Here is a 26,354-nt window from a genome sequence, read left to right as displayed (position 1 = left end):
AACACTGCTTCTGGAAGCTTCAGAGCGTTATGAATCAGCGTGTCGAATCTGCGCCAAGGTCACGTGATTTCAGCAGTTTGGCGGTTTGACACGCGATCCCAATCATGATTCAATACGCTGATTCATAATGCTCCGAATCTTCCTGAAGCAGTGATTTGAAATTAGCCATCACTATATAAGTCCTTATTTTGTTTTTTGGCCCACCAAAAATATTCTCGTCACTTTATAATATTAATATTGAACCACTGTACTCACATGAACTGATTTAAATATGTTTTTAGTACCTTTATGGATCTTGACAGAGGAAATGTCATTGCTGTCTATGGAGGCCTCACTGAGCCATCGGATTTCAACTAAAATATCTTAATTTGTGTTCCGAAGATTAACGAAGGTCTTACAGGTGTGGAACTACATGAGGGTGAGTAATAAATGACAGAATTTTCATTTTTGGAGGAAGGTATTTATTTGTTTAAAAATGTGTCAGTTAACCTAAAGACACTATGCTTAGTGAAATCACCGTGCTTAACTAGCGAAATCACAAACTTGAGATTTTTCTTTAACACAATGAGGAAATATAACCCATTTAATAATCATACATCTGAAAATTACACTTAAGTGTGATAATCTTAGATTAAAATGTACTACTGTGACAAAGAGAGTTATTTAAATTTATCCTACAGCATCAATCTGTGTACTGCAGCATAACATTCGGATGTTCCTTGTGAAGAGCACAATCTAGAGCCAAAAAAAGTCCAATTTGTAAAATGAACCAGTGTGGAGTGGACCATGCAAATTCTACACTGTCATTTGCAAAAGCCTCATTTCCTGTGAAGGACGGTCACATACAAATGAAGTATTGCCCGAGAGATCAAGCATCAGGCTCTTGGTTTGTGTGTTTATTTTAAATATGGTATCCTCCCTGACGTATCAAATCCCTCTGGTTTTTAGGGTCCCATTTTTCTTTCTCTTTTTGATCTTCAAAGGGCAGTTTAGGTTGGAATATAAGACTCTGAGCATCTCTGCTCCACCCCTAATACGATGAACGACAGATTTACATCCTGTGAACAATGAGCAGCACACCTGCTCATAGACGACTAATGAACATACACTCGTACGCATAAACACACCTGCAGCGCTAAGACCTAGAGTTCAAAGACCTTTAATGCTGCAGGCCCCTGGCCCCTGTGATCAGCCACCTGGACTTAGTGACACTTACAGCCCCACCTAGCCCCTAAGCTGTGTCTTTCATATACACAAACAAACTTGCCGTGTCTTAATGTTTGCTGAAAAACACTCTTAGAAATTTCTAAAAATACTCTAAAGGTTGTTTTTTGTTTTCAATAGTCTTCTATGACTTCTATGAAGATTTTCACACTATGCTTAACTCTGGGTTAAGGACACTTTTAACCAAAACTACACAAAGTTTATTTGTAATGAAAGGGTGTTTGCAATACTTTTATCCCTGCATTACAGACAACCAATAACAAACTGCCTCAGTACTTGTCTCATTAATTATTCATACACTTTAAACAGAGACAGAAACACAGAGTTTAGTTTCAGCATCTAGAGGAAATAATGTTAGAAAACGTTCCTCTGCTTTTACCTGTTATTTTTTGTATTCAGTTTGCCTTTAGAAGAAGACTTAGCCACCATGAAATCAAAATGGACAATCCTTTTTTTATGGAATATTGCAGTAATTATTATAAATGATTTATACATGCACATCATTATTTTTTTATATTCATGAATTATTCCCTCATAATCAAAATAACTTCCTCTCCCTCATAGCTCACTCATATGACATCACAGCAATAGCAAACCACAACCATCCAAACAACAATCCTATCAATTCACGATTGACAAAATCAAGTCCCGCCCTACATTTTTTCTTGTTTGAGAAGCCGTTTCACTCAGATATACATCACAACGGGGAAGAAAAGACTATCGCAACTTCAGTTTCATGATGACTTTAAGACAACCATAGCAGATCAATGTGAAAACATAGGAAATTATTAAAGCATGTCACATGCTGAACTTATTCAAGCTTATTAATCTTAATTTAAATATGAAGATTAACCTAGTTTACAGGAAAAAGTTGAGTTCATGCCAATTTAGATATTGTAAATAATTCTCTGGTGCTTTCATTTAAAATGAGTGAATCAAGAAGAAAAAAAAAAGGTAACATTTTAAATTCAATAAAATATTTTGGCCTGTTTATTGTATTACTGTTTATTCACGCAAGACATAACTGACTTTTTATACTCACTAAGATGGACATTTTGGCATATTTTTGTTATGTTTGACCTAGGGCTGCCCCCAAATAGTCGACTAAACGTTAGTCGATATGAAGAGGACTTGGTCGAATACATTTTCATTAGGTGGTTAGTCGCAAAAAAAAAATCACGTGAAAAAATTACGCAATCAGGGGCTGCGCAGTCAGTGTATGACATGACATCAAAGCAACGAGAGATCAACGAGATCTCGTGCCTCGCGGTATACCAAAGCGCACTTGTGGGAAAGCGAACCGAAAAAGGAAAAGCAGGCCGAGATATCCATGCTGATGGCCATTGATGAGGAGGAGCATGCAGAAGAGAAGGATGAACTAAAAATGTACTTGGCAGATAAAACAAAGGTTGATTCGGGACCATTGGCATGGTGGCAAAAAAATGAACATCGATATCCAAAGCTCGCTAAAGCAGCTGAACGCCTCCACTGTATCCCTTCCACATCCACTCCATCAGAGCGCATCTTTAGACTAATAAAGTCAAAATATGAAAAAACAAAAAAATGAATCCCGCACACTATCAACTTGCAAAACAATAAGAAAGACACTTTATTAGCAACGTTTCGATCGTAAGATCTTCATCAGGCCTGATGAAGATCTTACGATCTTACACAAAAATCAGTGGCCGGAACGTTATAGGCTAATTATAACATAAAAACAGCAATCAGACTGCCTGTGCATTTTAATAATTTATTATCAAAAAACAAAAAAATGAATCCCGCACACTATCAACTTGCAAAACAATAAGAAAGACACTTTATTAGCAACGTTTCGATCGTAAGATCTTCATCAGGCCTGTTTGTTTTTTGATAATAAATTATTAAAATGCACAGGCAGTCTGATTGCTGTTTTTATGTTATAATTAGCCTATAACGTTCCGGCCACTGATTTTTGTGTCTTAAGCGCTGTATACTTTAAACGCTTTACTATTCTGTTTTAAGCACTTCATTTTCATTTTGAACGCGCTAATATCATGCTTTAGCATTTTCTGTTATATGGAAGTGTTAAACTTCAACTTGGACTATACCTTTCCTTGTATATACGCAAGTTTTTATATTAATATCATAAAGGAACGATTATTCGACTAATCGCTAAAATGCAGGAGTGTTAGTCGACTAGGAATATCTTTAGTCGGGGGCAGCCCTAGTTTGACCATTTAGGCACGCCTGAAACCCAAAGTATACTTTGCTTGTCCGTGTTCCAAAAAGTCTGTTTCGCAGCATGCACACAGAAAGTGCATAGGGATCAGTCTCTTTCTCAGTTTAATGTGCTTTTAACCTGTTAAGGTTGCACTGTACACATACCTTTCAAAAGAGACCAAAACCATGCATATACTCCAAATGATTCAAGAACAGTCGTAGTCGTTGTAGGCTAATTTTGCAGCAATGCTAAGGGGTTAATAAAGAACGGCATGTGACACCGTGGTCAATTTATCTTAATTTTAACACGTTTTCAAAATCATTGGAAGGCAAAATCAAAACTGAAACTAAGATTTGATTCATCACACAACCCTATTGCTGTTAAATTGTTTTTCAAATGCATTACCATGCATGAAAGACCCATGATGGAGACAAATTTGGCCAGTCAGCACAGTCATCTAGAAGGCAGTCATTGCTGCATTTTAACATTATAACAAGCACATCAAAGATCACAACCTCTACGATTCGCTTGAAAAGTAGATTGTGGATGTCTTCAAGATTTATCACAACAGAAAATCATAGATTTCCCCTTTTTTGGCCTCATGTTTCATTTAACTTAAATATGGTGTACAATTTGGTGTACAAATTGTACTTTAAAGGGGTGGTTCAATGCGATTTCACTTTTTTAACTTTAGTTATTGTGTAATGTTGCTGCTGGAGCATAAACAGTATCTGCAAAGTTACAGCGCTGAAAGTTTAATGCAAACAGAGATATTGTCTTTTAAAGTTATGGCAGTTTAATGCCTACAAAAACGACCGGTTTGGACTACAACAAGCTTCTTCCCGGATTGGTGACATCATAAACCCGGCAAAACATGCCCCCGGGAACACGCAACAAAGTGGGCGAGGCCATGTCGCGCAGAAGAGTTGTGTACACCGGACACGAGCGGTGCGACGCGTCAAAAGATAATGTAACCCATTATAATCGGTGATATTTTCTACACTGGATGCAGCGTGAAAGACAGCTTCCAGAATCTACATGAGTTCAATGCTGGATTGCACAAAGGCTTTTACTGAAAGAAGCAGTTCCCACTTTAAAAGCAGAAGCTGCTGTTTATTGGCTTCAAACTGTAAGTACGTTTTATTGTTTGTACATGTCCTTTAAACGTATAGTTCTGTTGCTATTTTTGGTTGCATCAAGGACATATACAAAGAGCAGCTCGTTTTTGCTTCGCTAGCCAGTTAGCTAAATTCTAGTGTATAACTGTTACTTCTCCAAAAAACGTCTATGTTCATAGACAAACAGTTGTTCATACTAAATTAAACGCTACCTTTACAAAAATGCGACTACTCAGTCATGTATTCGGCTACAGTAAAGCTTTAATCAGGATAAAACCGTATATTGAAAGCTAACAAACAGCAGTGACAGCATCTAAACACTTTGACACAAATACTAAATGAAATATCATTCATAAACGTCCTTTAAAAGCCACTATTGCACAGGTTCTGTTTGACCCTGTTCACCTGGGTCTGATTCGGCTCAATTTGATAAAGCAATATAGGCGCTATTATTTACATTTCCTCTGAAGCGCTAACTAGGAATGGTAAGGGGCGCGGCGTTTCCGGACGCTTCAGCGAATCATGATACACTGGGCCAGCTACCAACCTGCTAACCAATCTGAGCACATTGCGTATTTTGGAGGGAGTGGCTTCATAGAAGCAGGAAGTCAAACAAGCTGTTCATATGACAGTGGAAACAAAGGTGTAGAATAAAGGTAAAATATATGAAAAATACAGCGGTTTCAAAAAAACGAAGCATTAAGACATGTTAAACTGTGCCCCAAAAACACAATCAAGCCTGAACCACCCCTTTAATCTTGGAACCCAGGTTTGCAAATATACAGTGTGAAATTATGTTAATCCAGGGTGAACTGTAAATTTACTGAACCATTTATTTCAATTGTGAACTCGTGAGGAACAAGTTCCTCTCTCTCTTCCAATTCCTCCCTAAAGCGACAGAGCAGATATTTTCAGCACAGACGAACAAAGTGTTGAGCCCAACTGTGAATTCAACTGAGCTCTGCAGGAGAAAGATGTAAGGAGACATGTGAAGAAATAAAGACTTACATCTCAAACACACGGATGGGTGTGTTTTCGCATGTTCAGTAGTTGCTGGGGAAACTGTCTAAGAAACATATGTGTGGTTTGTCTTTCGAAGCTTCTCCAAGAGTCTGTAACATTTGTGTGTATGCACAAGATTGGCCTTTATATTCTGTGGGTCTGAGCATAGCAGTAAGTGTATGTGTCTTAGAAAAGATGCGGAACAGACTCAGAAAGACTGGAATGCAGGAAATGCATCCTCAAGATACAAACAAACCGGGCGACAAGAAACTATGGCGATTTAGCCAAACTCAAGTCTCGCACACTCCTAATGCAGAATTATCAGTATTCGCAGTGCTTCAGAATATAATCATGTTGTTATCTCATACAACCCCAGCAGGTAACAGGAGGACTATTATATTTTCACAAACACAGACAATAGACAAGAACTGTGAACGCAAGTACCATGCCAATCCTGCTTCCATGATGTTAGCAGGTGTTATGGGAGGTTGCCAGGACATTGCTATGTCACCCAGTACCTTGAAACATAACTTTGTTTCTAGAGTCAGAAAAAAGCCCCAACTCCCAGAAGTTGCATAGTCAGCCAATCAGATTGGAGCTTGCCAGATCAAGAAAATACTTTCTAATTTTGTCAGCAAATGGGCTGTAGGCGATCTAATTTTAATTAAGCAATGTTAAAAGAATAATTTCAGATTAAGTCAGCACTGAGTGTGCGGTGTGTACATGTAACCGTCACTCGTCTGTCTCTGCCCTGTGAACACAAGGCTGTCACACTTTGTTCACCTTACAAGCGTCCCAGTTCCAAGCTGTCAGTATATCTCCCATCTTCAGAGCCAACGCTTGCTCCCTGCTCTTCATTTCTTCTCACTCATGTACTGCTCCAATCCTCATTCCGCTCACATATTAACATGAGGCCAGTTTGGTAGTCGCACAAATCCGTAAAGCTTTCCTTAGCTAATTATGCTCTCATTATATCTGCATAACCGATAAGAGTGAGTTACTATAAATCACTTCCAGCCATTTTGCATCTAACGAGCCTAATTTCCTTCCTGAAAGTGTTTTCTCTTTGTATTTCAAGGGAAACCGGCAGGGACAGTGGAAGGGGGTCTGGAGTGGCCCCCAAACTGACTTTCCCCATCTGTTTCCACAATATTGGAGTCGGAGAGCATCACCCAACTTTCCCCTCGACATTCAGACAATTGAGGCTCTGCAGCTGCACATCGCCGAGGACGGAAATATACTTCCTGGCACAAGCAGAAGAGTCATCTCAAACCATGGTTTGAAGATGAGGCCTGACGAGGGCTGAAGTGGTCTAGTTGTGTCTCATTGACGGGCTGAATGGATGCTGATGGAGCTCTCAAGAACCGCGGAAAAAACGGAGGGAGGTAAAGTGTCTAAACAGCGAGGGCTGATTTGACATTTTAAAAGTGTCTCGGGTGAATTCCACCCAAAAAGTTGAGAGCGCTGCTTTGGATATTGAAGTAAACACTCTTAATATTTCATGTGTGATTCTGCAGGCAGAGCTGAAGCTTAATTGTAGGTCATAGCAACAGTTTGAAGACATGAAAGAAATATTAAAAAGGTCTAACTAAACATCAGCTGAACGTCTCAAGGTGTCAATACAATACCATCAGATGCAACCGCAGTTTGTTGCCACATATTTACCGCCTCCTGAGATGATGCCTTTCTGCGATCGCTTGTTTAACACAGAGCCACTTGGGAGGATATGCATCTGTTTTGGCAGGAGCACACATACACTGACATACAGCAAACTGTGTGGCCGACTCTCTTTCGGGCCACGGCACATTTTTAGATGCCAGGGGAGTGAAGAGTGGCCTGGTTTTGTCAGAAGCATTAGCTGGGAGACGGAGCACACAGTAGCGCTCTGATGTGTCCGGCGGTGAGGAGGGCGTGATATCGAACCCTCACTTCAGTTAACATGCATTCATTATAGCGTGAGGACCGGCTGACACAGTGTCCAGCTGTGAGGAGACAGGGAACAGGTCATTTCAGGTCTGCTAATGAAATCCTGAAGTGGCCTTCCTCATTTAGTCCAGAACAAGCTTCCCTCTACTCACTGTGACCTCATTATGGGTGGGTGGAGTGGTGAAAGATCTGAGCTGGTAACAGAAAGATTGTTAGTTTGAACTCCACACTAAGGGAGTCAGTAGCTCAGTTGGCCACTTTTTGATACCAAAGATGCCCAAATATGATGATCCTAATGTGAACCCCTTTGTAAAATACAAAGGCAGCTATATAAAGTTTATAAAGATCCATGTATATCGTGTGAGGAAAAATATAACTCACCACATTATTCAGACAACATGTTTCCATTAATTTTCCACACCGCTTGTCTTATTTAGGGTTGTGGAGTAAAATAATTATGTACGGTGCGCTTTCGTTCTACAACAAATGGCTGGTAGGGACTACAACGAGCTTCTTCCCAGGTTTGTGACATCACTAACCCTAAAATTTACATAAACTCTGCCCCCGAGAACACGCAACAAAGGGGTGAGGCCATGTTATTGCAATACAGTACGCAAGACTGTAATAGCATGTCATAAAAGCAAGATAACAACATGATAAGTTATAACCGTAATTAAACTAAACTATACCTGTTCTATCTTCATGCAGCATGTATTCTTTGGATCTGTAGGCATCTTACAACAGTTCCCACACGAGCGATTTATAGATTATCATGACAGAAAAGGTTATCAATGACTTTAAGATAATTAACTCCACATCAGCTACATAAATTCATCAACTAACCATTCAGAAACGTCCTGTTGCATTCTACATGTTGTCACTTCTTCTTGAGTCTCTCCATCATTGTCCGACTCCGGTTTGAACATTAAAGATGCCCTTGATTCAAAAATTTTATTTACCTTGGCATAGTTAAATAACAAGAGTTCAGTACATGGAAAAGACATACAGTGAGTCTCAAACTCCATTGTTTCCTCCTTCTTATATAAATCTCATTTGTTTAAAAGACCTCCGAAGAACAGGCAAATCTCAACATAACACCGACTGTTACGTAACAGTCGGGGTGTACGCCCCAATATTTGCATATGCCAGCCCATAGGGCTGGGCGATATATCGCATGCGATTGTCACGCGCATATCGTCAGTAAAGCCGGTTCCGATTGCCACTAAATCGCCATCACCTGCTTTCAAATGGAGCGGCATTTAATAAACAGAGCCGTAGTTCACTGATAAGCTACGCAATATCGTGTTCATTATCGAAGGCGATTCATCTGCGATAACGAACGCGATATTGCGTAGCTTATCAGTGATCTACGGCTCTGTTTATTAAATGCCGCTCCATTTGAAAGCAGGTGATGGCGATTTAGCGGTAATCAGGGAACCGGCTTTACTGACGAAATGCGCGTGACAACTGCATGCGATATATCGCCCAGCCCTACCAGCCCATGTTCCCAACATTATGAAAGGCATTAGACAAGGGCAGCCAGTAATGCCTGGATCTGTGCACAGCCGAATCAACAGACTAGGTAAGCAAGCAATAACAACAGCGAAAAATGGCAGATGGAGCAATAATAACTGACATGATCCATGATAACATGATATTTTTAGTGATATTTGTAAATTGTCTTTCTAAATGTTTCGTTAGCATGTTGCTAATGTACTGTTAAATGTGGTTAAAGTTACCATCGTTTCTTACTGTATTCACGGAGACAAGAGCCGTCACTATTTTCATTTTTAAACACTTGCAGTCTGTATAATTCATAAACACAACTTCATTCTTTATAAATCTCTCCAACAGTGTGTAATGTTAGCTTTAGCCACGGAGCACTATCAAACTCATTCATAACCAAATGTAAACATTCAAATAAACACTGTACTTACGCGATTAGACATGCTGCATGACGAACACTTTGTAAAGATCCATTTTGAGGGTTATATTAGCTGTTTGAACTTTTTTTATGTTGTTTAAGGCAAGCGCGAGCTCCGTGGTCTGAGAGCACGAGCAATTAAAGTGCCAGCAGCCCTGAATCGGCTCATTTATAATGATGCCCCAAAATAGGCAGTTAAAAAAAATGAATTAAAAAAAATCTATGGGGTATTTTGAGCTGAAACTTCACAGACACATTCAGGGGACACCTTAGACTTATATTACATCTTTTAAAAAAAAGTTCTAGGGCACCTTTAAAAGCTGAACTCAGTAAGATTTGCGAAGCTCCCCCTACAGGTTCCTTCAGTGAATCACACTGTCATAAATACTCCAAGTGCAGCTCTGGACTACAACGCTCACCAGCGCAGTAGTTTTGCAAATACAGTACAAGAAATATCGATGGAGGTGAGTAATTTTCGAAATTGTCTTATAAAGTCATAATATATACATTGTTTTTGAATTACCGTAAAGTATTTTGTCACTCTCGCGTGAATGTGAACATGAGGTGAGATTGTATCGGGTTGGCGCAGCTCAACTTGCAAGTGCTGTTTTCTGGCACAGATGTACCAGATGGGGTTAGTGCTCGCCTCAAACACACCACAAGTCAATTAACCATCGTACAGACTTAGAAAAACTATTTATGAAGGTAAAAAAGTTACTTGGTTCTGCTTTAAGTGAGTCTGCGTGAGGTAATCGGCCCTGCTAACACCAGCTCTTGAAACTCCGCCCTCTTCTTGAAAGCAGCAGCTCATTTGCATTTAAAGGGACACACACAAAAACGAAGCATTTTTGCTCACCCTCAAAAAGTGACAAATTTAACATGCTATAAAAATGATCTGTGGGGTATTTTGAGCTAAAACTTCACATACACATTCTGGGGACATCAGAGACTTATTTCACATCTTGTAAAAGTGGCATTATATGACCCCTTTAATTATATGTACATAAAAATACATAATCTCACATTTTCCAAGGCCCCGCTAGCACCCACTGTGGGGGTCCTCAGACTCCAGTTTGAAAACTTCTGCATTAGAGCATGGTGCTAATGATGTCGGGATGTGGATTTCATCAGGCAGTATAATTTTGGTTATGTGGTATAGCTGAGGGCTGGTAACGTTTCTATATAAAGAGCATCATGAGCCGTCACCACTGTGCCCTTGAGCAAGGCACTTAACCCAGGTTTCTAAACACAGCCCAAGACATGAGGCATTACAGTACGTGACATATGATGCCATTAACTCACTGCTGAATGGATTATTATAAAACTGTTACTGAAGAGTTTTACTTATTGGCATCTAAACAGAGTCTGAGGAAGCAATTACTCACTAATACTCACTATACTGCCCTGTGCGTGAGAAAGTCTGAGAACTAGAAAGCATGAAACAAAGAGGTTAAACTCTGCACTGCATTTTGATGTATGTGCAGATATCAACAGCATGCACAAGGGAGGAACTATTAATATTACTGCTCAGATCAAAAGACTTCTCACTTAGTCTGTGTGAACTTTTACAGTAAATAATCGAGAATAACACATTTCTATTCAAGTAAACCACACAAGAACAGTGCTGGTACGGTTTCTTGAAATAACACACAGAGAAAAAAGCGTAAGGGCCGTTTACACAGAACGTGCTGTTAAAAATGCGAGACAGGTCAGTGGAACGAAAAAAAGTGCAAGATGTAAAAGTTGGACTTCTTTTAACTCAAGTACTGAACTGAGTACCCCATTTTTACAACACTGTGTCATGCACGAGACACTGCAAATGATGCAACACATGTTTACTTTGAAAAACAATGTTAAAGTAGGTAAACATTACTCTAAAAACAAAGAATAATAATAAAATATGTTTAGGGTTAAGCTTGGTCTCTAGTAACTAATTACATTTTACATACACACACACACAATTTAAATTTTAAGAAATATTATAGGTTATAAAAACACAATTTAAATTAAGAAGTATTCAGTTTTTTATACAAATTTAAATGTTTTAAAAAATGTTATACATAGATAATATTTAAAATAATTATATGCAATTTAAATAAAAAAAATACTAATATTATAAATGTATCAAAAAGTTATAAAATATTATATATATATATATATATATATATATATATATATATATATATATATATATATATATATATATATGAATTATATACAATTTGAATTTTAAGAAATATTATGGATTATAAAAATGTATATATATATATATATATATATATATATATATATATATATATATATATATATATATATATATATATATATATATGGTAATTAGTTACTAGAGACCAACCTTAACCAAATATATTTTTATAAATTTATTTATAAAAATTCAAATGTTATAAAAAATGATATAATATTAGTATTTTTTTTATTTAAATTGCACATAATTATTTAAAATATTATATTTTTTATAACATTTACATTTTTATAAATAACTATAATATTAATATTTCTTTAAAATATATATATATATATATATATATATATATATATATATATATATATATATATATATATATATATATATATATATATATATATAAAAGATATATTATAATATATACTATAATATAACATTATAGTTATTTATACAAATTTAAATGTGAAAAATATATATGACTTAAAGAGAGGTTTTAAGTTTGTTTAAGTTCAGATTAAGTTCATCCACACACATACACACATGGCTCGACCCAACGAACAGAGAAGTGTGTGACTGTTCTGTAATAATGGGGAGCGAAGTCCTATTTTTAGGGTCCTAGAGATGAGGATCTATAATTAGAAAAGCAGAGCTGTGACTGGCGCATGTGGAAATCATTAGTTTAGGTGGACATACACACAGGTTTCCCAGAACCACTTTATTGTGTTACTCACTCACGTACAGCAAGCTGACGGTAGGCCAAGTGGAACAGAAACAGGAAGACAGAGGGCAGATTGCTCTCTGAATCCGTTTAAATGTGTTGTGAAATCGGTACTTAAAAACGTCCGTAAATATGCAAGCTTTCATTCCATTTCCGTAAAGTACAGATTCGTTTGTGTGTTTCTGGGCGCTCACGTGGAGCTCAGCCTCAACGTCAGTCAAGTTCTGTGATAAGACCACAGAGACACTAGACAATCAATCAAGCTATCACTGGAGCTCAGAACAAGCATCAGTAAATCTGGCTGGTTCTGTGATCGATAGCACTTAGACAACACAGAAGTACACAATGCTGCTCCACACTTGAACCACTAGCAGTGAGGTTTCATCAGTCAGTGGTGTCCACACAAATGGTGCTCACAAAGGTTATCATTCACACATTCATGCAAACTTGCACAGTGTCCAAATGTAACTTTTTGCCTGCCAATGATGGGTGAATTCAGAAAAGTAACAGGTCTTAAATAGATTTCTTACCAACCATGAAACTGTATTCAGCATCTTATTGTTGCTACGTTGAGCTTTGGAAAGAATAAAAACAAATCTATGCATACCAGCCAACTGGTGAGGAAATTCATTTCATTTATGTGCCAAATCCAATTTTTACTTGCATTTGGCACTTGGCGAGTGTTCATTTTGAACTTTGCTCACACACACACACCAATGGGCTGCTGGGAAGAATCAACAGATGGAGGGTCCAAACGAGTCTGTGTGTGTGGTGGGAGAAAGAAACTAAAGGGCTGTTTAACAGCATTTCACTGGGTCTGTGTTCTTATATTCTAACATTTTCAGCTTTTTTAGCAAATTTTTGAATAAGGCCTTATTCATGAAACACAAGCAGAACGAATCGTTCATAAAGCATTCAATCCAATCTCAATTTAAGCAAGAATGGTTTTGTAAACAATTTCTGCATGTTCATAAATCAAATAGAATAGTAGAGAATAAATTATTTTCGAAAAAAAAACTGAGCATAAAATTTGTCTTCTTTATCCACCGTAACCCTTCTGAACGATAGTATATGGGTCAATGACATGACGGGTCTTTTTTTTTTTTTTGTCCAAAGGCCTTAATAATAATATAAAACAAAGATATGACATCCAAAGTATGTAAGGTAGTACAACTAGATCTCCTTTATTGAATCCAAGTGGTTTTAATCAAAAGGTATTTTAAAGGGATAGTTCACCCAAAAATGAAAATTTGATGTTTATCTGCTTACCCCCAGCGCATCCAAGATGTAACACAAATGATGATTTTTAACTACAACCGCTGCCGTCTGTCAGTGGTATAATGCAAGTCAGTGGGAACTTGGACTATAAGAGTAAATAAAACTTGCATAGACAAATCCAAATTAAACCCTGCGGCTCGTGACGACACATTGATGTCCTAAGACACGAAACGATCGGTTTGTGCGAGAAACCGAACAGTATTTATATCATTTTTTACCTCTAATACACCACTATGTCCAACTGCATTCATCACTCGATTCGTTTGGTCTGATCGCGCTCTGACAGCGGCAGTGATGTCTCACGCATATACTTCAATGAGAGCGAGACATCACTGCCGCTGTCAGAGCGCGATCAGACCTTACTAACGAGTGCTGCACGCGGTTGGACATAGTGGTGTATTAGAGTTAAAAAATGATATAAATACTGTTCGGTTTCGCGCACAAACCGATCGTTTCGTGTCTCAGGACATCAATGTGTCGTCACGATCCGCAGGGTTTAATTTGGACTTGTCTATGCAAGTTTTATTTACTCTTATAGTAGAAGTTCCCATCCAATAGCATTATTTGACTGACAGACGGCAACGGTTGGAGTTAAAAATCATCATTTGTGTTCTGCTGAGGAAACAAAGTCACTTACACCTTGGATGCACTGGGGGTAAGCAGATAAACATCAAATTTTCATTTTTGGGTGAACTATCCCTTTAAAGATTTTGAAGTGTCAAAACGTCATTCGGTTTAACCGTCCAAAGGCCAATACAGTCATTTCATTTGTGATTAAAATATCTTAAATAATAATAAGTGTATCTATTTTATTCTGGCATGATTTTAGAACATCACACATCAACATAGCGCAAAATTGTATTAAAATTATGTGTAGAAGTCGTTGCTTTGTTATAAGAAAGAATGTCTGAAAAAATAAATTTCATTGATGTCATTCGGAGTAACCAATATAAAGGGACCATTTTGGATTAAGTCATACGGTCAATAATGTGACAAGATGTGACATCATTCAGACCAGGATCACATGGTCATGAAGCAAAGTCACGGACTCTCTTTAACCATTTGAAAAATTCATGTTTTCACTTGCTCATACACCTGTCCCGAAACATCAGGTCATTTGGTACAACCGCCATAAAACATGGAAAATGTTGTAATATTTTAAAAACTTGTACTAAATATAAAATGTTTGATTGTCCTTTTGCTATCAGCCTGTTAGCATTGTTTGAAAATATCATCATTCGGTATAAACCAAAGTGTCATTCGGTAAAACCAAAATTTCGGTTAAACCAAATTACTTTTTGGTGACCAATTTTATCCATCTTGTAAAAAATGACAAAAGCAGTGTTAACCGATTATGAAAACCACATTATCTCATTGTTAACACTTAATAATACTTCAAAATTAATTATATCTTCATTATGTTTTTTTACACTTTTAAAAACCTTATTCTCCGATGACCCATATACGAATACATTTTTACCATTTTATAAGATAGAGTATTTGTATCCTTACATAAATTAACAAGTGAACAATATTAACTTAGAATAATAAAAGCTGTAAAAAGCCGTTCATCGTTACTTTGTGGTAACTAACGTATTAAAGGTCCCGTTTTTTGTGGTTTTTTGAAGCTTTGATTGTGTTTATAATGTGCAATATAACATGTGTTCATTTTTCGCATGTAAAAAAACAGTATTTTTCACATAATTTACTTATCTGTATACCGCTGTTTCCACTGTCATAAAAACGGGCTGATGACCTTGTTCTATGAAGTCCCTCCTTCAGAAACGAGTTCTGATTGTGCCAGCGGTTCCTGTGTTGTGATTCGACAGCAGCTTAGCGAACCTTGCCCGGAAAAGTCACGCCTCTTACCATAACATGGAGATGCACGCGCTCAGTGTTATTGTAAACATGTCTTTAATTTTACCCTATCAATTTGAGCCGGAATCAGACCCGGTGATTGGACTGCGGGATGAAAATAACAGCGTTTCGACGACATGACGACAAATACACTCTACAAACGTAACTCTTGTGTTTTCCTGTGGGCGGAGGTTAGTCAAAAAACTGTTTTAGTGACGTCATTAAAGAAGGAAGTAGAGGGATGTAGTCCAAACTGGCCGTTCGATGTAGGCGACTTCTGTTAAATAAAATATCTCGCTTGGCATTGAACTTTGAGCTTTAAAATTTTACAGATTTTATTTATACTCTAACAACAACATTACACACTAACTAAAGTTTGAAACATGGGATCACGAAGAACGGGACCTTTAAATAATGTTAACACCTCCATTAAAGCGTTGCCATTTTCACAATTATGCCAACCTTTCTTACAGAGAATTAACAAAGTAAGATCTGTCTGCATGGAAAAGGGACAAAAATGCAGGAGAAGGAAGAAGCGTGTGTATTACTATCGTCAGCAGTTCTGTGTTGAGGCGCAGTATGACACTGTTAAGTAGAGAAACAGAGAGCCACTGTGCCTGTGTGTGAGAGAGACTCACAGTGCTGACTCAAGCCCTCTAACCTCAAATCACACAAAAGGGGCTTAAAGGAAGAGAAGGGAAGAGAGTGAATATTGGAGACAGGTACCCTTTGTGTTTAGGTTCTTCTGTGCCTAGTTTAAGCAGGAACCCTGCTGTGCTGGAGCGAAACAGCCATTGGAATATGAAGAGGATTGATTTAAAGTCACACTGACTGAGCAATGATATCCCAGCACTTAAAAGCCATCAAAATCAAAACCAGACTCAGAGTGACTATGGAGTATTTTTAGCATGAACATTAAAGGGATAGTTTGCCCTAAAATGACAATTTTGTCATTACTTACACACCCTCAGAGTTTCTTTCTTCTGTTGAACACAAAAGAAGGCATTTTAAAGAATAGGCACCTACTGACTTTCGATAGTAGGAATAAAATACTATGGAATTTAATGGGTGCCATCAACTGTCTAGTAAGTAATGACAAAATTTTCATTTTTGGGTGAGCTATCCCTTTAAGTGACAGTCGTTTGGATGATAAAGGGATGAGAGAGGTGGGGTTCAAGCTGCTTTCCTGCTGCGCATGCCAACGCCCCATACTGTATATCCTGTGCAGGGAAAAATATGACTTCCTGTTCAGCAAATATTCCCAGTCTCAGAGGACAGACAAGAGCGTGTGTCCAAAATAAACTTATGTAAGGAGCGGCGAAGACCCTGAGGAAGACCACAACAATGATTAACTCTCCCTTAAACGCACACAAACTCCATAGACGTCCTGTCTAGACTATAATGGCCATTTTTGGTTTAGTAGAACATTAGGAGGAAAAACAACTCATAATATACACACATCTGTACACACTGCAGCTGAAACATACTTGTGTGTTGCTGGTTTTCCCTACAGGCAGATATGGAATTAGAGGATCAAAGACTCGCTATCATAGCTGTCAGAGATCAATGACACGTCTGACATTCCCTCTAGTCCTGCACGGCAAACACACACAGATGTCTCCATCCATTCACCAGCACCAAACACAATGAAGGAGATCACATCTAATTACTGTAATATAACATCATCAATAACAAAGAATTAATTATAGTCAAGCGCTAATGAGTTATTCACTTCTGCGTCAGTGAAACACAAAACAGAACCATTAAAAACCACTTTGTTTCATTAATTAACTGACACAATGGTTGTAAACTGTAATTTCACATGTACCGAGGAAGATCAGAACAAAACACAGGACTAAAGGGTCGCACTGAGGTGGTACCTGGATCCAGAAGAGAGCGGTACGGGCGGCCGTGGCTCAGAGGACACTGGCTGCTCTTCTTTCTCCTCCAATGCTTTCTCCTCCTTCAGAAAACTCTTGGCCTCTCGTGAGTCTGCGTCCACCTCTTTGGTGACCCTGCGGACCACAACAAGAGATATAATGCTTAAATATAATGCTTTGATATAATGCAAAAACAAATGACAAGATAAACACTACTGTTCAAACGTGTGGGGTCAGTATGATTTTTTTCATTTAAGAAATTAATACTTTTATTCAGCAAGGATGCATTAAATTGATCAAACGTGACAGTAAAGGCATTTACAATGTTAAAAAAAAGATTTCTATTTCAAATAAGTATTGTTCTTTTGAAGTATTTGGAAATTAAAGTAAATAAAAGTATTCTCTGGTTATCAAACATAAGTGGATCATATCCATAGTTAAAGTGATTGTCTACACCTGGATTCATTTGTTTTCAGATGCTACTTTTGGTTTACTATTTTGTGATTTATGCAGTAAAATTCATACATTTTTAAGTATCAAAAGTGTCCAAATATTTTTGGGGCCACTGAACTCTTTTTATAGAACAAGTCTTAATATAAATCACATCTTGCGTTCGTCAAATGAGTTCAAAGCTTGTCAGTGCTTTGTGCTTGGCAGGATGTGAATATTTTACTGGCTCAGCTTTGAGTGCATGACTGGCTCATAAATACAATGTACTGGAATTAAGTATTAAAGAGCAGCAAGCTAGACAAGCTAAGATGTGATGACAGCATTGTGATTAACTATGACAGCATTCACTGAAAAGACCAAAATATTTCTGTACGTTTTGACTTCATTAATAACATCCACATACTATTAAAAGAAACGACCTATTTGCACAAATCACCGTATTGAAAAGAACATATTTCTGAAGCATTGTTTCATAAAAGCAATCACAGCTAGATGTTTAGAACATGTTCAGCTCTATATCTAATTAGTGAATGTATGCTGCCATCTGGTGGCCATATAAAAGACTCACAATCACACAAGGCCGTCTCACTTACCGAACTTCTTCTCCTGCAAAATCAAACACCTTAGTAATTGTGATTTTGGAGGATTCTTTAGGTTTCTCCTTCTGCTGCGGAGACGCTGTAGAGGGTTTACTGGGCTTATCTGTGCCAGCTGTAGATGTGGACTATAAGAGATACAAAACAATTATGCACAATAATCTAAGAGACATTTAAATAAAATGAAAGCACGAAATAAATACAATAAAAATGACGCATTGAAACTGTAGAATCAAAACTACCAAGACACTGAACCGTATATAAAACACTATAAGCAAAATGTTTCACATCAGCACATATTAATAAAATTTAAATAAATAAAAGGCAAGAAAAGACAGGGCGGGTTCGATTCTCAATATGACAAGTCACCTAACTTCAATCGCTCTCCAGGCGCCACAGCAAAAACTGCTCTGTGTGTGTGTGTGTGTGTGTGTGTGTGTGTGTGTGTGTGTGTGTGTGTGTGTGTGTGTGTGTGTGTGTGTGTGTGTTCACTACTCCTAAAGTGTGTGCACTAACTTGGATAGGTTAAATCAAAGTCCCTTTAAGACAAGTCATTTCACTCGGCGGCCATCTTTGAAACGCCTCTCGGGCATCCTGGGCATCATGCAATCTCTTTGAATGGGGAAATATCAAATTCTCCAAAACTGTTCGCCAACCTTACGATTAAATTTCATGTTTGAAATCACCAATGAAATCTAACAACAACCGGCTCATAAATTTAGTTTCTAAATGCTCGAATCATGACAAAAAAACCTGTATTTTTCAGGCTGTATCAAGCTAATGCGCATGCGCAGACCTAAATGCGCGTCTCTTCCATACTCTTCAGAGGCTCGCGTCTGAATGTTTCTATAGAAACCGGTGATTCTAACGGCCGCTGAAGTGACGCGTGACTTTACCAGTCGGCGATTGGCTCTTATTTAGAAGGCGGGACTTATTCCGCCATATTGCGCATACACTTTCTCCCATTCAAAACAATACAAGTGACACGTCTTGTGTTATTCTATGGTCTTTGGTTAAGGCGAGACACTACAGGTGAATAGGGATTTTTTTTAAATTAAAAGATATCACTGTGAAACTTCTCCAGTTTATTACTGGCATAAACATAAGAAAAAAATGTATTACAAATTTTGTGTAAATTTATGTTTTAATATGCAAATGAGGCCTTATATACTTAAATATATGCTCATTTGCATACATTTCCAAAAACAAAATCTGAAAATTGGAATGGTCCAGGTTTAACATTTTTGGTTATATTTGTTGACATATTAGATGAAAGGGCTTTTACAGAAGGGATTCTGGATATCTTATTTTGTGTTTTAGTAAATTAGAGAATACTGACAATAGCCTTAAAAAACCTATTTTCGCCATGTTTTTTTTGAGTAAAATGACCCATAATTCAGGATAGGAATGATATATCAACAAATCCCTCTGTAAAAGCCTTCAGAATATAGTTAAGTATAAGTCTGGAAAAGTTGGTGCTTGTAGGTGCTACTGAAGTGGATATATCTGACTCTGAGAGTGAGAAAAAACTCATTTTGAGAAAACGGCCTTTAAAGTTTTTATATTGTATAAGTTCATTTATTTCTATTGAAACCCCCAACCTACAAACATAATATATATTCAGTTTATTAATATCAGTATTATGTAATATTTAAAACACATGGAAATTGATAAATGAATAAATTATTAATAACAATAGCCTTAAGCTGAAGAGAACTACCATAACAAACACACATAACAGCAGTCACAAAAACTGCAAACTTCTGCAGTAGGCCTACCTATCTCTCTCACACAGACTACACTCCAGCAACACACTACTACAGAACCCATGATTCTGTGGATCGATGTTAATTTTCAGCCCTGATCCAGCACAGTTAGGACAACACAAACACGACTACAGTAATTCATACAATCGTGTGACGTGAATTATGAGCCATATTCCTGTGTGGCGCGGATGTCATTCCCAATCCCTCCAACACACTCTTTCCCTTTCCAAACAATAGGTTACGCGATGAGACACTCGCTGATGGGGTTTCATCGTCTAATCTGTTGTTTACTTTCATTTTACTAGCTCTTGCAAGTGACAGCTGTTGCCGTATTTTGATTTCGGTGTTGTCGGCATTCTCTCTCAGGCGCAGAATAAACAAGGAAGCGTGACGCCTGAGAACCAATCACGTAGTCGGAAATTCACAGCGATCAATCAGATGTGGTTTTCGGCTGTAGATTCCCCGGCAAACTTTCGCGGTTGGTTATTTCTACAAAGGAAATGTCCATATTTGGATTAGACATCGCTGTTAATGAGACTGAGAGCTTTACAATGATACGAGGCATGACATGTTTCTGTGAATGGAGACGGCACGGGAGCTCGCGTTAGAATGCTAACTTTTGGTGATTTCCGATAGAAATCTAAAGGCGCAAGTTGACAAAATATAATGAAATAACCACCTTAATGTGTAATGTTGACATATTTTTTATTTTGACATGAAAGCTTACATGTTAAGGGAGCAAACTGGCCCAAAATCTCAAAATTGACCACTGCATGAAAAAACGATGTTTTCACCTGCCGTGTCTCGCCTTAAATGCAGAGGACAAATTCCAAGTATAGGTTAACATTCTTGGCCTTCACATGTCACTAATTGTAATAATATTGAAACTAAGGCTGGGTATTGACACAATTTTCACAATTCGATTCGATTACTATTCACATGCTTTTGATTAGATTCGATTAGGATTTTGATTCGATTTGATAGATTATTTTGGATGTAGTATTTCATTTACAGGAAAAAAAATCTCAACTAATGCTGTAAACTACACATGATAAAGTTAGTTGGTACCACTATAATAATATTGAAGGTTAAATTAACTTATTTATATACAAACACTTAAATTACACTCAATGATGATTTTATTATAAATAAAGTTTAGAATTACATAATCATATTTCTACTCCAATTCATCAGTCATAACTGATTTATTCAAACATGCATTAAATATTGAAGAACGTTAAAAATGATAGTGAATATGAAATGGTGCATAGCTATATTTATCAGAATGCTCCTCTCTAGAATTCATTTTTCTAGCTGACAAATGAGTTTATGGTCAATGAATATGTTTTTCTGAGGTAAATGTGATGTTACGTGACATTGTTTACAAGCTGTTTTATTGACGTCTTTTGATATGGATTTCGGTAAGTTGTACTGTATATTTTAACATACCTTCAGATGTTTATTCATGTTTATTTCACACTGTAACTGGTATGAAAGCGGAGGAGAGGATGTTCACATGCGCTTGTGTTGCCGCTTCTCTTGAACTGAGGCGCTACAGCGATCTGTCACGCCACATTAAACAGCGCCAAAATGGTTTTTATGTTTTTAATCTCATAATGAGATGGACGTCATTTGAAATCTGAGACTTTGCTCCATATTAAAAGTAACAAAGCACAAAGATTATGCGTTTTCTTGGATGGGAGGCGCTACATATTCTGCTCATTCATCAGCTGAAAACAGACTAGACTAATCAATTCTTGGGATTTAAGAATAAATATCGGTTCGTAAAAATGAGAATCGATTAAAATCGAGAAATCAATATTTTTTACCCAGCCCTACTACTTTGTAAAACAAAGTTTTCAGCAAAGCTGAAAGATTCTGACAGGCTGACCTATATCTTAAATCCTAAGTCGGCATGAATCGGAAGTTGCAATAGTCTTTTCTTCACCATTCTGATATGTATCCAAGTGAAATGGCTTCTCAAACAAGAAGAAAAAAAAAAAAAATGTCAGGTGGGATCTGATTTTGTTCATCGGGAATTGATTGGAAAGCATCAAAGAAGAGAACAGATGTTGTAGCAAGAGGAAGGGGGAAGTTATTTTGATTAAAGATTACAAGGGCACTTAAATAAAAAAATAAAAATGATGTGTCGAGATAAATAATTTACAACTAGATTAAAAAGCTTGGAGACAAACTTTGATGTTGGCTTGAGAAAGCCTAGCTTTCTCTATGTGACTCCAGTGGTTTAACCTCAATATTATTAAGCGACAAGCGCTTTGTTTGCAAAGCACCACAGCTAAAAATCTTCTTCACTGTTCTACCGAAGAAAAAACGTCACCTACATCTTGGATGGCCTGAGGGTGAGTAAATTAACAGCAAATTTTCATTTTTGGGTGAAATTTCTCTTTAAATGAGTCTATATACCTTAGAAATATTAGACAGAATGGCAGCTTAAATTAGTCTAAAGGGCTTCTGGGAGTTTAAATTTGAATTTTGTCAGTTTGAACGGTCTTGGCTCATTTCAACATTCCGGCAATGGAATTCCGTCAATGGAGTTTTCATCCTCATGTTTGGGAAAACCGTAAATCCGATCAGTTAGAAAAGATATAGCATACCGAGTCAGAACAGTCTGAAGGTCTGACCCGAGATTGATGGTAATAGCTTGAAAGCTCTAGGAGGAGATACAATTGCAAATTTTAGTCTCAGAAGAAGAATAAATATAAGCTTAAATAGCATTTCAGAGTGTTGGCTTTCTCAAGCCAACATAATAAATACTACAATATTCCATTAAAACAACAACAACAACAACAAAAAACAAGAAATGTCCATTTTGATTTCATGGTGACTCATGGGTTTTTCCAGCACATCCACACCAAATTAAACAGAAGTCTGAAGTCTTTAATACATGTAAACCTTCTTTATTTTAAGTTACCTGCTGAGAGTCGGCACTTGGAGCCGATGCTTTGGGTCGAGGGCCGACATCACTCAAAAAACTAGCCCAAAGATCATCTGCTTTCTTCTTCTGCTGATCATCATGGTCACCTCCTGACTTGGTTGCAAAATTATCTTCTTTTGGTTCATCTTCATCTTTCTGTTGGTCTGCCGAACCTCCCTCACCATCTTCTACCAGTCTGAGGCCTCCTTTTTTCCTTTTTCTTTGGAAATAAGGGCAAAGTGAGAACATTTTACTTAAAAATTTAGTTGGGTTTCGAATATACATCAGTAATATCATACGGTACCTCATAGGAATGTCTGCTTTAGTTTTCTTCTTTTTCTTCTTCACATGTTCTGACTGCTGCTCACTGTGATCCTCCCCTTCCAGTGCGTCCTCCTTCACACATTCGTTCATGTCATCCTCACTCAGATTATCATCTGATCAAAAAAAAGGAAAAAAATAATGTGAATAAATCTGATTTATGACCCTTGGACAAAATGAACATATACCAGTTGGCAAACCAACTTACGATGCATTTCTGCCTAAATTTCCTTTGCATTGCTGGACAAAAATAAAATAAAAACTAAATAATATTAAAAAGGGCTGTTGTCACTTTCAATAACCTAAAAGTGATTTAAAATACTTTGGAGCAGGAAAATCTGAAGTGGCAGGTTTTCTAATTGCATTGACCTAAATTCCTCAACGAATGGGAATATTTTTCACTCAATATTTCTCGCTTAAGGGTGCAATATGTACGATTTTTGTCGTAAAATATCCAAAAGCCACTAGGCCAGTGTTATATATTTTGTTCACTTGAGTACTTACAATATCCCAAATGTTTCCAACTATTTGTAAATTGGGAGAAAATTGCAATTTTAACCAAGGCTGCGGGACGTGTGAGGAGTCGCCTGTCAATTGCGTCATACCCGCGTTACCCTCGGTTTCTGGTTTTATTTTGTAGAATCCATGGAAACACCAAAGACACTTTAATATATTACATGTTTTAATAGACAAGGGAACAACTGTTTGGTTACATTTATAGACAGAAAAATAATTGTTATATAGCTCAACACATTTAGTCTTATAGTTTAAATCCAATTTTCTTGATTTTTTTTTTTTTTTTTTTTTTTTTGCGAGTACCATGCTTTTACCATGCCTCAGACCAAAACACTATTCTGTGAAGTAGCTAACATAGCATAATCAGATGCAGCTTTATTTTTAGTAACAGTAAAACAGATTTTCTCCATCATACAATACGTTTTAAAATTAATTGCATTCCATTTATCAACACAAGACATCCAATATTTATTAATATGATATTCTAAAATCGATCTATCTTACTGCAGTGTGCAACAAGTATCTCACAGCACCCAGCATCATTTTCAACACACTCAAATGTATCTAATATGATAAACAGAGCTGTGTTACCTCATACTCATGACCGGAAAAGCGGAAGCGGTGCCGGCGACTGTGGCATAATAAAAGTTCCGCTGGTTGTGAGGCGTGTGTTGTGCAATCGCTCCAGCGGCCTCGTTCAGCTCCCACAACACTCGGTCCTGCTCTGCTTCATACTACAATAATCGCATCCATGAACATGATTTCTTCCCAAGTCCTATCCCTATTCTTTTGCACCGTCCGTTGAGATGAAGACCACATGTCCCAAGATTCCGTGCTCAAACTTGGCGTCATCAAGCTACACCTTTGGTTTGAATAGGCCTCTAGCGGACAGAAATCTTACATATTGCACCTTTAAGGGCAGAACGTCCTCTCTTCTGGTCCAATATTTTTTTCCTCTCAGCACCAGCTTGTTTTTAAATATATAGATGCCACGTTCTCATCTCTCATCATTTATTAATAACAACCATTTTATTTAGTCCTTTAGTTTCTGCTGTACTCAACTGAAGTGTCTAGACAACCCCTACATCAAATGCAACACAAATAATGAATATTCCTAAATAGCATATTATGAACAGGCTCTCCATAATTTTTTTTACATCAAACCATGCCTGGATGTGGATTGACCACGTATTCTTGTTAAAGCTTAAAATTAATCTTAACAAATCACTATGTTCAATGGTTGGATCTCCAATGCTTCATGATGGCACTTCTGCTGGACAGGACCATGAAAGACCAGCAGGGGTTTTGGTAGATTATATCAGTGATTGTTTTCATCCTTGTCATCATTGTCACAGCCAAAATAAACATCTTTCAGAAGGGAGTAACATATTAATCATTGCTTGGATCTGATCACATAAAACACCTCAAAGAGGGATCTGAATAAATATACACTATAAATTCTAGATAATACTGAGATAAGTCATTGTCTAGATAATTATATATGAATCCAAAGTATGGGAAATTTTTAGTGCAATTGTGTTTGCATATGATATCACTATCATAAAGGGAAAAAAAATAATAAAGTAAAACAGTATATGTGCACATATATAGAGCACAAACGACTTGGCTACATCTGTGCTCTAGCTCAAATACAACCATGCTAACTTCATCATGCTAAAATCTCTTACCAGAAGGGACATAGTCTTCATCCTCATTCGAGGAATAACCATCCGAGTCGTAATCCGAATAATTCATTCTTATTTCTCTGTGTGGTGTACAGTATTAGCTGCTGAATCAGATGAAGACTCCGAGAACAATCACAACAAACACTGTGGCTAACCAGCTAGCTTTACTAGAAGCCGAGCATGTGTTAGCTTGCTAGCATCATCTGATCTATAAAAGACTCAATGTCTCATCAGCATCCAAACATGTCGTTTCTTTCCAACTTCAAGTTCTTTGTTAGGTTGTACCAACCTCGTTGTGCAAAAAACAATAACAGATTTTTTTTTTTTTTTTTAAATATGTACGAACAACAACAATGACAATAGTCTAAAAAATTAAACGATTTTTTATTATTAAAGGTAATCAAAATATTAAAATATTTTTATTAAGATCATTATTACAAGTAATACGGTAAGGAAATGACTAAAATTCTGCCCTACTGACTCTTTTCATGTAACAACCATAAAAAAAACTGTGACAGAATATAAAAAATATATATTTATTAACAACAACAATAATAATAAACGGGGCAATTATTAAAGGTACTCAAAGGGAACATTTTATCATTAAAGTAATAACTAATAAAATAATAACTAAATTTAATATATAAATTACAATCCATTTTTACTATTCTGCCTGCCTGGCTATTTCAACACTCCACAACTTAAAATAAAATAAAATAAAATAAAATAAAATAAAATAAAATAAAATAAAA

The 26,354-nt window shown here is 37.0% G+C and overlaps 1 protein-coding gene across 1 annotated transcript in view; it reads right to left on the bottom strand.

Moving 5' to 3' along the window:
- Positions 1 to 25,837, bottom strand: part of cfdp1 (craniofacial development protein 1) — a 41,535-nt gene extending 15,698 nt beyond the window's left edge. The window contains exons 1-5 of the mRNA XM_048168244.1: positions 25,606 to 25,837; positions 23,385 to 23,517; positions 23,078 to 23,300; positions 18,377 to 18,507; positions 17,334 to 17,468 (exon numbers count right to left, since the gene is read on the bottom strand). Coding sequence (XP_048024201.1) covers positions 17,334 to 17,468; positions 18,377 to 18,507; positions 23,078 to 23,300; positions 23,385 to 23,517; positions 25,606 to 25,672 — 689 coding nt within the window. The 5' untranslated portion in view covers positions 25,673 to 25,837. The remainder of the gene's footprint in view (positions 1 to 17,333; positions 17,469 to 18,376; positions 18,508 to 23,077; positions 23,301 to 23,384; positions 23,518 to 25,605) is intronic.
- Positions 25,838 to 26,354: the final 517 nt, after the last annotated feature.

Source organism: Megalobrama amblycephala, linkage group LG19 (genome assembly GCF_018812025.1).
Source record: "Megalobrama amblycephala isolate DHTTF-2021 linkage group LG19, ASM1881202v1, whole genome shotgun sequence".
NCBI classification, from domain to species: domain Eukaryota; kingdom Metazoa; phylum Chordata; class Actinopteri; order Cypriniformes; family Xenocyprididae; genus Megalobrama; species Megalobrama amblycephala.
The sequence above is the reverse complement of the archived record's forward strand: the minus strand, read 5'-3'. Positions and strand labels throughout refer to the sequence as shown.